At 34.2% G+C, this 13262-nt stretch overlaps 1 protein-coding gene across 1 annotated transcript; it reads left to right on the top strand.

Moving 5' to 3' along the window:
* Positions 1-9088: 9088 nt before the first annotated feature.
* Positions 9089-10148, top strand: LOC149219185 (uncharacterized). Its single transcript, XM_089382540.1, has one exon. The coding sequence runs from the start codon at positions 9175-9177 to the stop codon at positions 10033-10035; it is 861 nt and encodes a 286-aa protein (XP_089238666.1). The 5' UTR covers positions 9089-9174; the 3' UTR covers positions 10036-10148.
* The last annotated feature ends 3114 nt before the right edge of the window (positions 10149-13262 follow it).

Consider the following 13262-nt stretch of genomic DNA (forward strand, 5'->3'; position numbering starts at 1 on the left):
AAATCTACATCTTCAACGCATATTTCGTAATTAAAATAAAAATTTCAATTCTATCCATTTATCCAACCCTAATTTTATTTCCAAAGGTCTAATATTGAATTCCTTGTTTTAAATATCACTCTGTTACAAAGCCCTAATTTTCTTCTTTAGGGAACATTAAGTCTGAGTGTTGAAGTTGGGCTTTATTTCCACTTTTGTAACAAAATTTAAACCTTGTCTCAAAGGTCCAACAATGAAATTTTTCTTTGATATCACTATGTAACACTCCCTCCCGCCCCCTTATCCCACATTAGGGAAATTTTGAGGTCTAGAATGGCCCCCCTAAGGAAATTATAAAATAGTAGTGGAAATAATAAAATAAGATTAGATTATATCATCAAATTTTAGAGGGGAAAAAGAAAAAATATTTTTTCAACTCATATTTTCAACTTATCTCCCTATGAGTTTACTCAAATTATGAGCCGGAACACTTGATGGCTGCAGAATTTGATTCCTCATCCAAGGAGTACCCATGTTGCATACTTTCAGTGGACCCTACTACACGAAAAATAAGAAATACATGAAAAACATGATTGAAATAATGGTTTTTCATGTATTTCTCATTTTTCGTGTCGTAGGGTCGATCAAAAGTATGCAACATGGGTATTCCTTAGATGAGGAATTAAATTTTTCATCCAATGAGTGCTCCTGCTCGATATTTGAGTAAAACCTTAGGGAAATAAGTTGAAAATAGTTTTATTATTTTATTATTTTTTAATCTTTTTACTTTTTATCCCAAAAATGGTGAATCGTCCCCAATGGTTGACATCATTATCTTGAATCTTATTGGTTGTTATAAAGTTTATTTTGGTTGTACATTTTTCTTAGGAGGACCATTTTGGACCTCAAAAGTTCTCTAATGACTTAGGCTATGGGAAGTGCTACTTATTAATATAACCCGACCCCCAAGATTTATTATGGAGATGGGGTTACATAAATCCTAATTTTTAAATGCCTTCAGACCTCAAAACAAATGCCAACAATGCATTTAGCCTATCAAGAGATTTCCAACAATATAAATTTCATGTTAATCAAACTCCTAGATTCAAAGTTATTCCCTTCTGAAGTTTAGCCAATCATATTAGGTCACATCCACGTTAAGCTAGCGCATGATCCAGGTGGATATTGGTGGCCACCCGCTAATTCCACTTGGATCCCCTCTAGTGCTTCTTACAGATTTTTTTAGTTTCCTTAATTATAGCACAGTTTACTATTTTTAGCAGTTTTTCAGGTCCTAAACTTCCGGAGCCGTTTTGAGGCTCTAAACGACGTTTTTTTGGGAAATCTACCGCCATCAATTTTTATGTCTAAAAATCATCTTTTCCGTCATAGTCCTCGGAAATATCTTTCCAACGGGCTATCATGCATGTCAAACGGAGATAGTACGACCAATTCGCGACCCTGGGAAGTTGATGTACCAACTTACCCAAAAACGGGGCCCACAATTTGGCGTTTCATCTTCTAGGGTTAGGTTTTGGAATGTGAAGGGTTTTCCATTGTTTCTCAACAATAAATAGGCCTTCGAGCCTAATTTTAAGACAGTTCAGAGGCATGTAGCCACCACATCTCTTCTCAGAGATAAGCTACCATCGCCCTAGCTGGTTTATTTCCATTTTTGTTTGTAAGCATATTTCAGTATTTTACAGTAATGAAATGAGGTATTATTTCCGCTGCATATCTGTCTTTATGGTTATCTCTGTATTTTATTGCGTTCCTGTTTAAATCTGGATCAGCGCACTACCACGCCAACATGGCTCATGTCCATGTCTTCAATGTTTAGCCACATGGACTCCATGTTGCCCCTTTTAGGGCCACGTGGCAATGTCACATCAATATAGGGTGTAAGAAACATTGATTCCTTCTCTAATATCTTTTGTGAAACTTCGCCACTATGTTTGGATTTGCCCATTTTGGCATTCCAATGTTGTTTCAATATTCATCACTCCAAGACCTTCAAATCACCAGATCCAATACTTGTTGGAATGTAACACGACCCTTGAACAAAATCTGACCCATCGTATGGTATTCAAGCTATGATGTATTTGGGCCTCTGAAGAGGTGTGTTCCCTTGCCACACCCAAATCCCTAGATCCTCGAATCTCCAACTTTTCTACAATGTAATCCAATATCATATGTATTCGGGTAGTCCTATATATCCTTAACCTCATTCACCTCTGGATCCCCTAGACCCCGGATGCGGCAACATTCAGATGGGGAAATCTGGTCCAAATGAGATTCGATCCTCATACAAAAGAACCATCCCATGTCAGGCACACTTAGAATCACTAGATATGAAAATACACTCGATCAAGAGATCCAACCGAGATGAAATATGGCCCATATGTAAAGGAATTGCGCTTTTTCCACCCGAATGGCTAGATCACTGGAAACAAAAATGAATATGATGGGATATTCAATGCTAGATGATATTTGGGCTGATGTGAAAGTGAGCACTCCGAGCTAACTCTAGATTCCAAATTTTTGGACTACTCTAGCACATTGATAAAAACAAGGAATTTATGGAAATTTCAGGGATTTCTTAAGGCATGGGAGTAATAGTACAAATGCCAAATTTCCTGTAGGAGATGATACATGCCTAATCATTGGCCTCTAATAGGTGAAACAAGTCTTCACATAAATCTTATGGAGTTTATCAAGAAATTCCTATTATGGTGAATTTTGAGTAAATAAGTGGAATTACAATCCAAGGAATAGTAACAAGCAACTTGAAGAAATCTATACTTTACATGAATTTCACAAGATTTGAACCTAAAAGTACAACAATGTGGACACTCAACCCTAAGCATATAAATAACTTATAAATCATGAACAAGGTAGTAGCTCCATGGTGCTATTAGTGAGTGAATCCACAATATTCAAGATAGCTAGTAGTGAATTTAATAAAAACTTTCAAGCACCCACACATAAATATGCATAATAATTGTAACATTCATTCATAGAAAAAGGCTCTCACAACCTGCAATCCAAATATGTATGACTTTATACTTATCTAAATTTACTGAAATGGTTGGCAATTGAAGGAGGGATCTCAACTCTCCACCCAACCATAGGCCATCTATACTGCAATCTCTCTTGTAGCTAAACACCCTTGAGCCATATCCAAAGTTTAAAGGGATTCTTGCTCAAGGGAAATTTCACATGAAGGCTTAGTCAAACACATACACATTGGGTTTCCATGTAGCAACCACGTTGCACTGCCACACCAGCTTGGCTTGCTTCCATGTAATTAGTGTGCAAACACGTGGCCCCTTTTAGGTCCACATGGAAATGCCACATCAACATAGGGTGTAAGAACCACCAGGTCCTTCTCTATTGTATTTTGTGACACTTCACCACTAGGTTTATCTTGTGCCCATTTTGGCATTCCAACATTGTTTCAATCTTCATCACTCTAAGACCTTTGAATCCCTGGATCTAATGGAATGTAACATGACTCTTGAACGAAATATGACCCACCACATGGTATTCAAGCTATGGTGTATCTGGGATATCGAAGAGGTGTGTGCCCTTGCCACACCCGAATCCGTAGATCCTTAGATCTCCAACTTTTCTATAATGTAATCCAACCTCAGATGCATTCAGGTAGTCTTGTATATCCTTAACCTCATTCACCTATGGATACACGAGATCTTGGATGCAACAACATCTAGATGGAGAAGTTTGGTCCAAATGAGATTTGATCCTCATGCAAAAGAACCACCCCATGGCAGGCCCACCCAGAATAACTATATATGAAAATACACTCAATGAAAAGATCCAACCAAGATGAAATTTGGCCCAAATGCAAAGGAACTATGTTTTGTCCACCTAAATACCTGGATCACCAGATAAAAAAATGACTAAGGTGGGATATTCAACCCTCAATGATATTTGCGCTGATGTGTAAGTGAGCACTCTAGGCTAGCTTTGGAACCCTAATATATGGACTACTCTAGTGCAATAGAAATAAGGAATTTATGGAAGTTTTAAGGATTTCTTAAGGCATGGGGGTAATAGTCCACATGCCAAATTTCTTGTAGGAGACGACAGAGGCCTGATCATTGGCCTCTGACAGGTGAAACAAGTCTTCACATAACTCTTATGGAGTTTATAGAGAAATTCTTGTTATGGCGAATTTAGAGTAAACAAGTGCAATTGCAATCCAAGCAATAGTAACAAGTAACTCGAATAAATCTATAGTTTACATGAATTTCACAAGATTTGAACCTAAAAATACAACCATGTGGACACTTCACCCCAAGCATACAGATAACTTATAGCAGCTCCTTGGCGCTACTAGTTAGTAAATCCACAATATTCAAGATAGCTAGCAGTGAATGCAATAACAAATTTCAAACACCCACACATAAATATGCATAATCATTGTAACATTCATTCATAGAAAAAGGCTCTCACAAGCAACAATCCAAATATGTACAACTTTATAATCATCTGAATATATTGAAATGACTGGCGATTGAAGGAGTGACTTGAACTCTCCACCCAACAATAGGAAAGCTACAATGCAATATCTCTTTAGATGACCACAACCAAGCCAGATCCAAATTTTAAGGGGATTCTTGCTCAAGGGAAATTTCACATGAAGGCTTAGTCAAACACTCAGGAGATGGAATCCCATTGTCTAAGTGGTTTATCAACTACTCTCTGGAAGTAAGCACCATAGTGTCTCTCTAATTCTCTTTAATATCAGTCATAGGGATTCACCCAAGGACCAACTAGAGTATTTCTCAGTTATAGGAGATTGAATCAACTATCTAGGTGGTTTATTAGCCTTGTTTTCATGGAAAGCACTGTAGGGGCTTACATTCCACTGTCTTGGTGGTTGATCAACTCTTATAACAAGCACCATAGTGGCCCATTTTATCCTTTTAAGTGGTGATCAACCATATGGAAAGAAATTGAGTGGTTTTATTAGCTTATTTAGCAAGAACTAAGTGGTTTATTAGCTTGCTTAACAAGCACTTAATATTTTATCATCTTGTTCAAAAAACACTATGTGGTGCAATTCTCCATTGAGCCTCCCACTAGCCATTCAGGCTCATGCACACTGTCGAGGGTCTTCTTCATCACAAGATAGAGAATGACACCCCAAATCATCAAGCACTAGCTCAAGGACAATCCAATCCAGTCTTCTTCGCTACTCCTAGAACTCTCTCCTCTCCCACACACTTTTCTTTTTTGTTGTCCATTGCATAAACTCATTTGCATCTTCTGTTCATATCCATGTGTTCCCTTCTCTCTTGTCTCTTGTCTATTCTGTCATATTCCATTGCAACCATTGACCCTTATAATTTTTTCCTCTTGAGATGACTTCTGCCTATCTTGGTCCATGAGGAGAGAATATAGACGGGCATTATCCGACACCCATGGTGGTCATCACGAAACTTTAATGTTTGTTTGCATAGGCAACACCATAGCCAACATGATATGTAATAGAACTAAATGAGGTGGGTGTGGGATGCTCATGACACACCACCAATAGTACCAAAAATCTCTACAACCTTCTTGCCATAACTCTGGATTCATGTCCCTTCTTTCAATCAATTGTATATTGGTTTTTAATCAATTTTACATACATCCCAAAAATTCACACAGGGACATTTATAATTACGGGGTGTAGCAAAAATGGTAGTTACATTGGTCCTATACACACACCTCGAAGCTTGGGTAGGTAGTATTTAATTACACTATAATCTACATGGAGTATACATAGGTTTTAACAAGGGATATACATGTTTTAATGCCTTTGTGATCATCATTTCCTCCCAAATTGTCTTATGATTATAAGCTTCCCTCACTTCCTCACTCATCCATAATGGTGCTCAACATGGTTCCTAGTTTCACTTGCATAAAGGAACATGATCCCTTGGCTCACCCTCCATTGCCCTTGGTATTTTGGGTAAACAAAAATCATTGACTCACTCTGGTATATTTTCTTGTTTTGGATTTCTTCTTGGTCTCTTTATCTCTAGTCTAAGACAATCATCCTACCTTCCTAGTCTCTTCCTTCCTACTCCTTCAACAGGTCAATATTCTTGGTCGACTCCTCGAATTTACTTTCTATCCATTTCTATGAAAAGTTGGTCTATTTCTTGTACTTCTATAACCCCTTCCCCTTAGGAGCATTAGCTTATCATCCTAGTGTCTTCCCTCCCGATGATTTAGAGGTCAGTTGTCTTTATTGGCTTCTTGTGTTCACCTTGCACCTATATCTATGAAAGTATAGTTTCTTTGTCAACCCTTGGTGGTTCTTCCCCCTTGGTTGCACTGCCTCTTGATTCTTGCTATGTGTCTGCTTCCACCCATGCCTTGTATTAGAAATGGTAAGGGTCATTGTGGTTGACATGCACATCGAGTCATTCATGAATTCAGGCGCAATTGAATGCAAAGAAGTTAACAGAAATCTATTGGGAATAGACTTGCAAGGATGAAATAGATATCATTGAAACAAAAGCCAAAGTGGAAAAACAATTCTCTCAAAATGAGGAGTTTGAGGACAACATGAGACACTGGGTGCTTGATACTAGTACCAATCAAAGCCGATACAACAAATATCTCCACATAGTTTATCTTTACTAGCAAGTAAAGGCATTTATGGGAAAAGCATTGATGAAGAGAAATAAAATTCAACAAAAAAATTCTACTTTGCATTGATGCCCTCTAACTACAATTAAAAAGTAAACAACAAGATGTCTTTACTAGCTCAAAAAATTGCAAACATGTATTTTGGAGACTTTGAAAAAAAATGGAAAATTAAAAAAAAAATTCAATGAATTGCCCCTTGGGTTAAGATGTTCATATTTAAATTCTTTTGTTTTATTTCCATTATTTTTATTGAATAATAAATCTACCCATTAAACTGGACATAAATAGAGGCATAATAACAATTCTCTTAATAAAAAAAATGTATAACTTATTTTACAACATTATTTTTGACGATTTAGTAATATGGACAAAAATTATACCCCCATTATCACTGATTTGGTTTTCCAATCATAAACTAATAAACAAAAAGATGTAACCCTTTAATTATTAGTTATCATATTAAAAATAATGTTTAGTTGTTCCTTTTTGGGAATATAGTGAAAAATTTGAATTCCGTAACCCAACTATTGTGCTATTGGCAATGACTACATGAGCAGAAGACAAAGACAGAAGTGTCGGTTTGTGGTTTGTATTGGGTAACGGAGAAGTGTACCCTTTATAAATAATAAGAAACAAAAATAAAAACTATGAATTATAGAGAGGGTAATTTTTAAAGAATTAATAAAATGTATTGGAAATAAATATAGACTATAGATAGGGGTACATTTATAATTATAAAAGAGTTTTAAAGAGTAATTAAAATAATAAAATAGATTTAATAAGTCGAATTTATGAGGAAATTAATATAGTTATATAAATTATATAGTTGATAAATGTTAATATACATTGATTTGTATTTCATGATATAATTTATATTAAAAAATATCTAATTTATAATTTTATTATATTTATTATTATTATTAGAATTAATTATAAAAATAGATAATATATGAGTTAAACATATATCTATCAAAAAAAGTCTTAATGTTAATTTAACTATATAAAATCAAACTTGAAGTTTTTTATATTGTTGTTACTTGTTGCTAATTACAGGTTTGTGCAAATCAATATCGAAAGTTTACTTGGTTTACTATCCATGAACATGAAATACGGGGAAGTACTCTTGGTTCCGTGGCTTCTGTGATTTATATATAAATATAAAGGTTTATCTCCCTTCTTGCTTTTTAATTTAATTAAAAAATTGTTATGTACAAGTGTGCTAAATTTGATTTTTTTTTGTTTTTAATATACCTTTGGATTCTTATTATTAACTTATTATTATTTTACTATCCAAAGATATATTAAAAGCAAATGTCAATACAATTTAAATTTGATTTTTATTTGTTTTTAATATACCTTTGGATTCTTATTATTAACTTATTATTATTTTACTATCCAAAGATATATTAAAAGCAAATGTCAATACAATTTAAATTTGATTTTTATTTGTTTTTAATATACCTTTGGATTCTTATTATTAACTTATTATTATTTTACTATCCAAAGATATGTTAAAAGCAAATGTCAATACAATTTGACACACTTGAATATGACAATTTTTTATTTGACACACTTGAATATGACAATTTTTTAATTAAATTAAAAAGCTACAAGAAAAGTAGATCTTAATTTTCTATCTTTACTATTATTAATTCTTTCTTATTGATATTCAATGAAATTCAAATTCACTTAATAATTATTAATAATTAGATTAAACTAAATTAAAAATTTCAAAAATCCTATTCCAAAATAAACACCTACTATTTTTTTCTAATTGCAATTCCATGAATATAATATATAATCCAATAAACAACAAAGAAGTTAATTATTTGCTATTTTATCAGATTCCAAAATATTTCCTAGATCTACAATCAAGAGATCTACATAAATAAAGTAACTGAGTGTGTTATTTAAACTGGTTTTTTGACTATAAATATGGATTAGGGCACTTTGATTCTGCTGGTTATCCATCAAGCTTGTAATTTCAATAAATTCCTATCGGATTTTAGAAAAATTAAACTAAAAAAATCACAAGAAAAACTTCCAAAAAAATCTTACTAAAAACAACTCAGGTCAAATATTTTAGAATTATGCAAACCACCCAAAAATTCCAAAAACTGAAAGAATAATACAAAATAGGTGTTATGTAGATTTGAGATTTCACAAACTATATTAGATTAAGCCCACCTACTCCGTAAAAAATTCACACCCTAACATAGACAAATAAGTGCAGACAAACAATGGTGGGTCAGGTCAATGAAAATTGAAATTTTCATAAACAATAAATGATTCTACCTTTAGTGCTCCTAGGACAAGTTAAAAATGCCAAAAACTGAAGATGTACAGTCATCCCATCCACACGGACGCAAGGTTGACCAAGCCTACCCTGTTGCTTGATCATTTAATCACCCATAAAATAATCCATCAGGTCACCAGAGAAGTTGATTTAGCAAAATCAGGGGCAGGCAGGGCAACAATTTTTTGAGGGTTCAGGATTTCGGATAGATATCCGCCGTCAAAGCAAAAGCCATGGAGAGAGGGGAAGAGGAGCTCCAGTTACTGGGCGTCGAGGAAGAGCCCTTCAATACCCTTTTCTGCTCCTCCCGCCGTGACCTAGTGGGCGCTCTCGCTTTCACTCTGCTTCTCCCTCTGGCTTTTGCAACTCTGGTGCTATGCCTGATGCCCGGCCCTCTGGTGCTTTATAAATCCGATCACGAATTCTTCTATATGATCACTAAACCGGTCGAGTCGGTAACCCTGGAATCGAGGGGCTCTCAACGGCTCCCGATGGCGAACGGAGTTTATGAATTTTGGATGCTGTCCACTGCGGCGGTCATGTACACGGCGGCCTCCATCCACACGGCCAACGAAGTTTCCTTTGCGGACACTTTGACCGTCGTTACCAGGATTTGGAAGCCCCTGGCAGCAACTCTCCTCTGGTTTTTTATAGTCGTCTTGGCCCATACCACGGTCTACATATTGGCCTTCATCCTGGTTATGTGCAGCGTGGGATTCGATAAATATGTGAATTCAAGAGAGTTTCTTTTCAGTTCATTTCCAATACTCGCCTTCTTCTTCTGTGTCCTTGTGTATATAAACATGATTGCGTACCTGGGCGGCGTTACATCTGTGTTGCAGGAGCAATATTACAGCCCAGCTGCCCTGCGAAAGAGGAGACGCATCATCAAGGGAAAACGGAAAACTGCCTTGTCGCTCTTTATGCTTTACTCTGTATCTAGCCAATGCGCTGGACTTTTTTGGTATGCAACCGCCGAGCTAGAGAGTCTCGGGGGCGCGTGGATAGTGACGAGAGCGGTGCGTGCGACATTCCTTGGTGGGTTGCTGTGCTTGGTTATGTTTTGGGGTTTGGTGATACAGACCGGGCTGTAGTTGGTAGGGAAATGGTATTGGTATTTTGAAGAAATAGTTTTGAGGTTGTGGTCCAATAATTAGATTGAGAGGTTTAGTCTTTAATCCGATCTCATTCTGGACAAGATTATATACCCGAGGGTTACTCCAGGTACAATATTTTTAGTTGAATAAAAAAATTTACTCATACACGATTATGTATGTTATGGAGATATCTTTAGTTATAAAAATAAAAAACAATATTTTATTTTAGAATATGAAATGAAATGAAATGATATTTTGAAGTCCAAGTTACTAAAAATAGTTTATGAGATCATCAGTTTTTATTTTTTAACTTTTTGCAATTCAATCTTTTTATTATTCAAATTGATGATGAGTTGGCCTAACCTTCCAACAATCCCCTCACTGAAAAGACAATGTCAACATACTATGCTAACATATTCTCATAACTTTCTCTGATGTCTTTGAATGCATCACATTCCAAAATAAAATGCTTTTCCAATTCCACTGCCTAGATATGCAAAATGTACATACCCTTTCTTCCCAAGCTTTTCTAAGCCTTTTCCACCGCTCTGTTTCACACCAAAATTGATGCGAGTTAGTTTTTAATTAAGCAATAAAAACTTTAGAAAAAAATTTGAAATATCAACTAATCCACTAATGAAAAAACAATCAACAAACTAATGAAGAAAAATAAATTAAATAAATATTATCTCTCTGCAAAACTGATATTCAGGCCCGGTCCTCCAGAATGCAGGTTGTTTTCTGTGTGTTTGGCAATTAAAAGCAGTTTTTTCACCACAGTAGTCAATGCGAATAAGTCATGTTTACTGAAATTTTTGCCTAGAGAGTGAAACCCAATCGATTTCAAATCTGAACTCAGAAGTCATTGAAGTCCGGTTCACTGTGTCCATTTCGTTTACGTTTTCGACTTTAAAATAAATTAATATTAATATTGAACTGTAATAATAAATCTAAAGTTAAGAATATTCTACTCAATTTACTTTTGATGCTTTTTCGTGAACCACATAAAAGAATTTATTTATTTATATTTTATTTAAATATAATTTATTTTAAAAATTTGTTATCATAATTTATAATTTTTTATATATGGCCTGTATATTAAAATAAATGAAATAACACAGAATTTTATTTATTCAAATGACGGTAAAATTATTAAATAAATAATATAATTTAAAAAAAATTATATAAATATTTTAAAAAATATAATTTTTCAAACAAGTGAATACAAATACAATGTTGTCTACCAACCCCATAAATTCCCCTGGGTAGACGATTTTTTTTCTGTAATTTTTTTTCTTCAAAAAAATCAGAACCGCTGGGGTGTTTGAATTTTTGTGTATCGTGGAATAAATTCAACTCTATCAAAAACTCTCAGGACACTCAAAATTCTGAAATTTGACGGTTGTAACTCAGATTTTCAAAAAAAAATACTAGATTTTATCATAATATTGTAAAAATTTCCATTAATTTCGAAACTAATTTATAAACTTTTTAAACTATACTAACACAAATCCCACACTAGAGAAAGCTAAACCTTCAATACCAAAGTATAAAATGTTAAGAAAACTGAATATGCCAAAACAGACGTGCCAACAATTTGAATGGAGTACTTCACAGGTGGACACATGCCTTTAGTTATTTCGATTTCCAGATTCCGCTCAACCAACAAATCCCACAAAATCGAGTAACTAGGGCAAGGAGTCAACAACATAAAAGCCAATGAAAATATTGGTAACTTTGTGTTTTTATATATATGTTTAAATAATTTATTGGTTTTATCTGGTGAATTTTTTAAATTTAAATTATATTTTTGAATGTATAAATAAATTTAGACACTTGAATTATAGAAATTACAAAACTAATATTTATTATTTTAAAATATTTTTTTAAATTTTACATAAAATCTATATATCTTATTTTCTCATAACCATAAAAATTGATATAAAAGTAACCGAGCAACACGAGACAGACCAAAATAAACTAACCAACCTCAAAACGGAGAGTGGGATGTCCGACTCTAGCTGCGCATCCATATTTATAAAAAAAAACTGAGATGGTTACATCAATTAAAATATTGAATCTTCTAGGCGGTGCTGCCCCTTTAATTTTGAATAAGCTAAGGCAGTGTGCAGAGGCAATGTTGATTGTTCGAATCTAAACAAGTTAAGGTTGTGCTAATTGTGTTAGTAATTTTTAAACGTGATGAAACAATTATTTCTAATCTATTCTCTTTTAATTATTATTGATGGTTTTGTAAATATATTTTATAACTTGATTTCTTAATTTACAGAACTTCAAAAAAATATTATAGTGAATTGCCTTTTTTTGGTTTTTTACCATGGGTATTTTTATTTTCTCACTTGTACCGGTATACAATTATCATTGATGTCCATATAAAAATAATTCCATCTACCTAGGTACATGAGTACTATTTGTTGCACTGGTTAGTACTTTAGTAATCTTTTTCACCTACATGGTTCATCAACTTGGTCTCTTACATTTCAAATCCATCTTACATTTCAACTTCCTAGATTACACATCAAGCTTAGATATGAGTATATGACCATCATATGTACCCAGTGGATAATTCCACACCTTGATGCTACATTTTCTCTATACAAAAAGGGATAAACACTACGAGTACACCCTCATATCTACCTACTAGTTAATTCCACAAATTGATGTCACATCCTCATATTTACCTCATGGTTAATTCCACAAATTGATGTCACATCTTTTCCTACCTAAAATGGATAAATGTACTACTTTTCTGACTCAACAAAGCTTACATCTCAAACTGCGAAATCAACTTTAAAATACAATCGATCATACACCCCTTACAACACAAATGTCTCCTTACAACAATTCAATTTAGATACACCAAACGCAAAGGTTAATAATATTCATCTGTGACAATTATTTGCCCAAATATATAAGTTCATTTAAACTTCAATCACATTGCATTACTTTCTAGTGAACTTTTACCTCCTCCTTTATAATTTTTGCACATTGTTGGTGCCTTCATGAACCCTTTTTGTCTTCATTATCCTCACACCACATGAAATCTGCTCGTTGACTGCTCCACAGGGAATCTGTTTCACGCAAGGTTACATACACCTCTGCGCTCCAGCTCCTGTGCTGGCAAAATTTTGATGCAGTTGTTTCTGAAAATTTTCTTGGTTGCTCCCACTCTACACAATTTCACATTGCAAGAAAAGCAATTT

The sequence above is a fragment of the Pinus tabuliformis genome, chromosome Q (assembly GCF_031772625.1).
Source record: "Pinus tabuliformis cultivar Carrire ecotype Pingquan chromosome Q, CPIR1, whole genome shotgun sequence".
Taxonomy (NCBI): Eukaryota; Viridiplantae; Streptophyta; class Pinopsida; order Pinales; family Pinaceae; genus Pinus; species Pinus tabuliformis.

What these genes read in the sequence shown, in the direction of transcription:
- LOC149219185 (XM_089382540.1), top strand. Translation starts at nt 9,175, where the DNA reads ATGGAGAGAGGGGAAGAGGAGCTCCAGTTACTGGGCGTCGAGGAAGAG.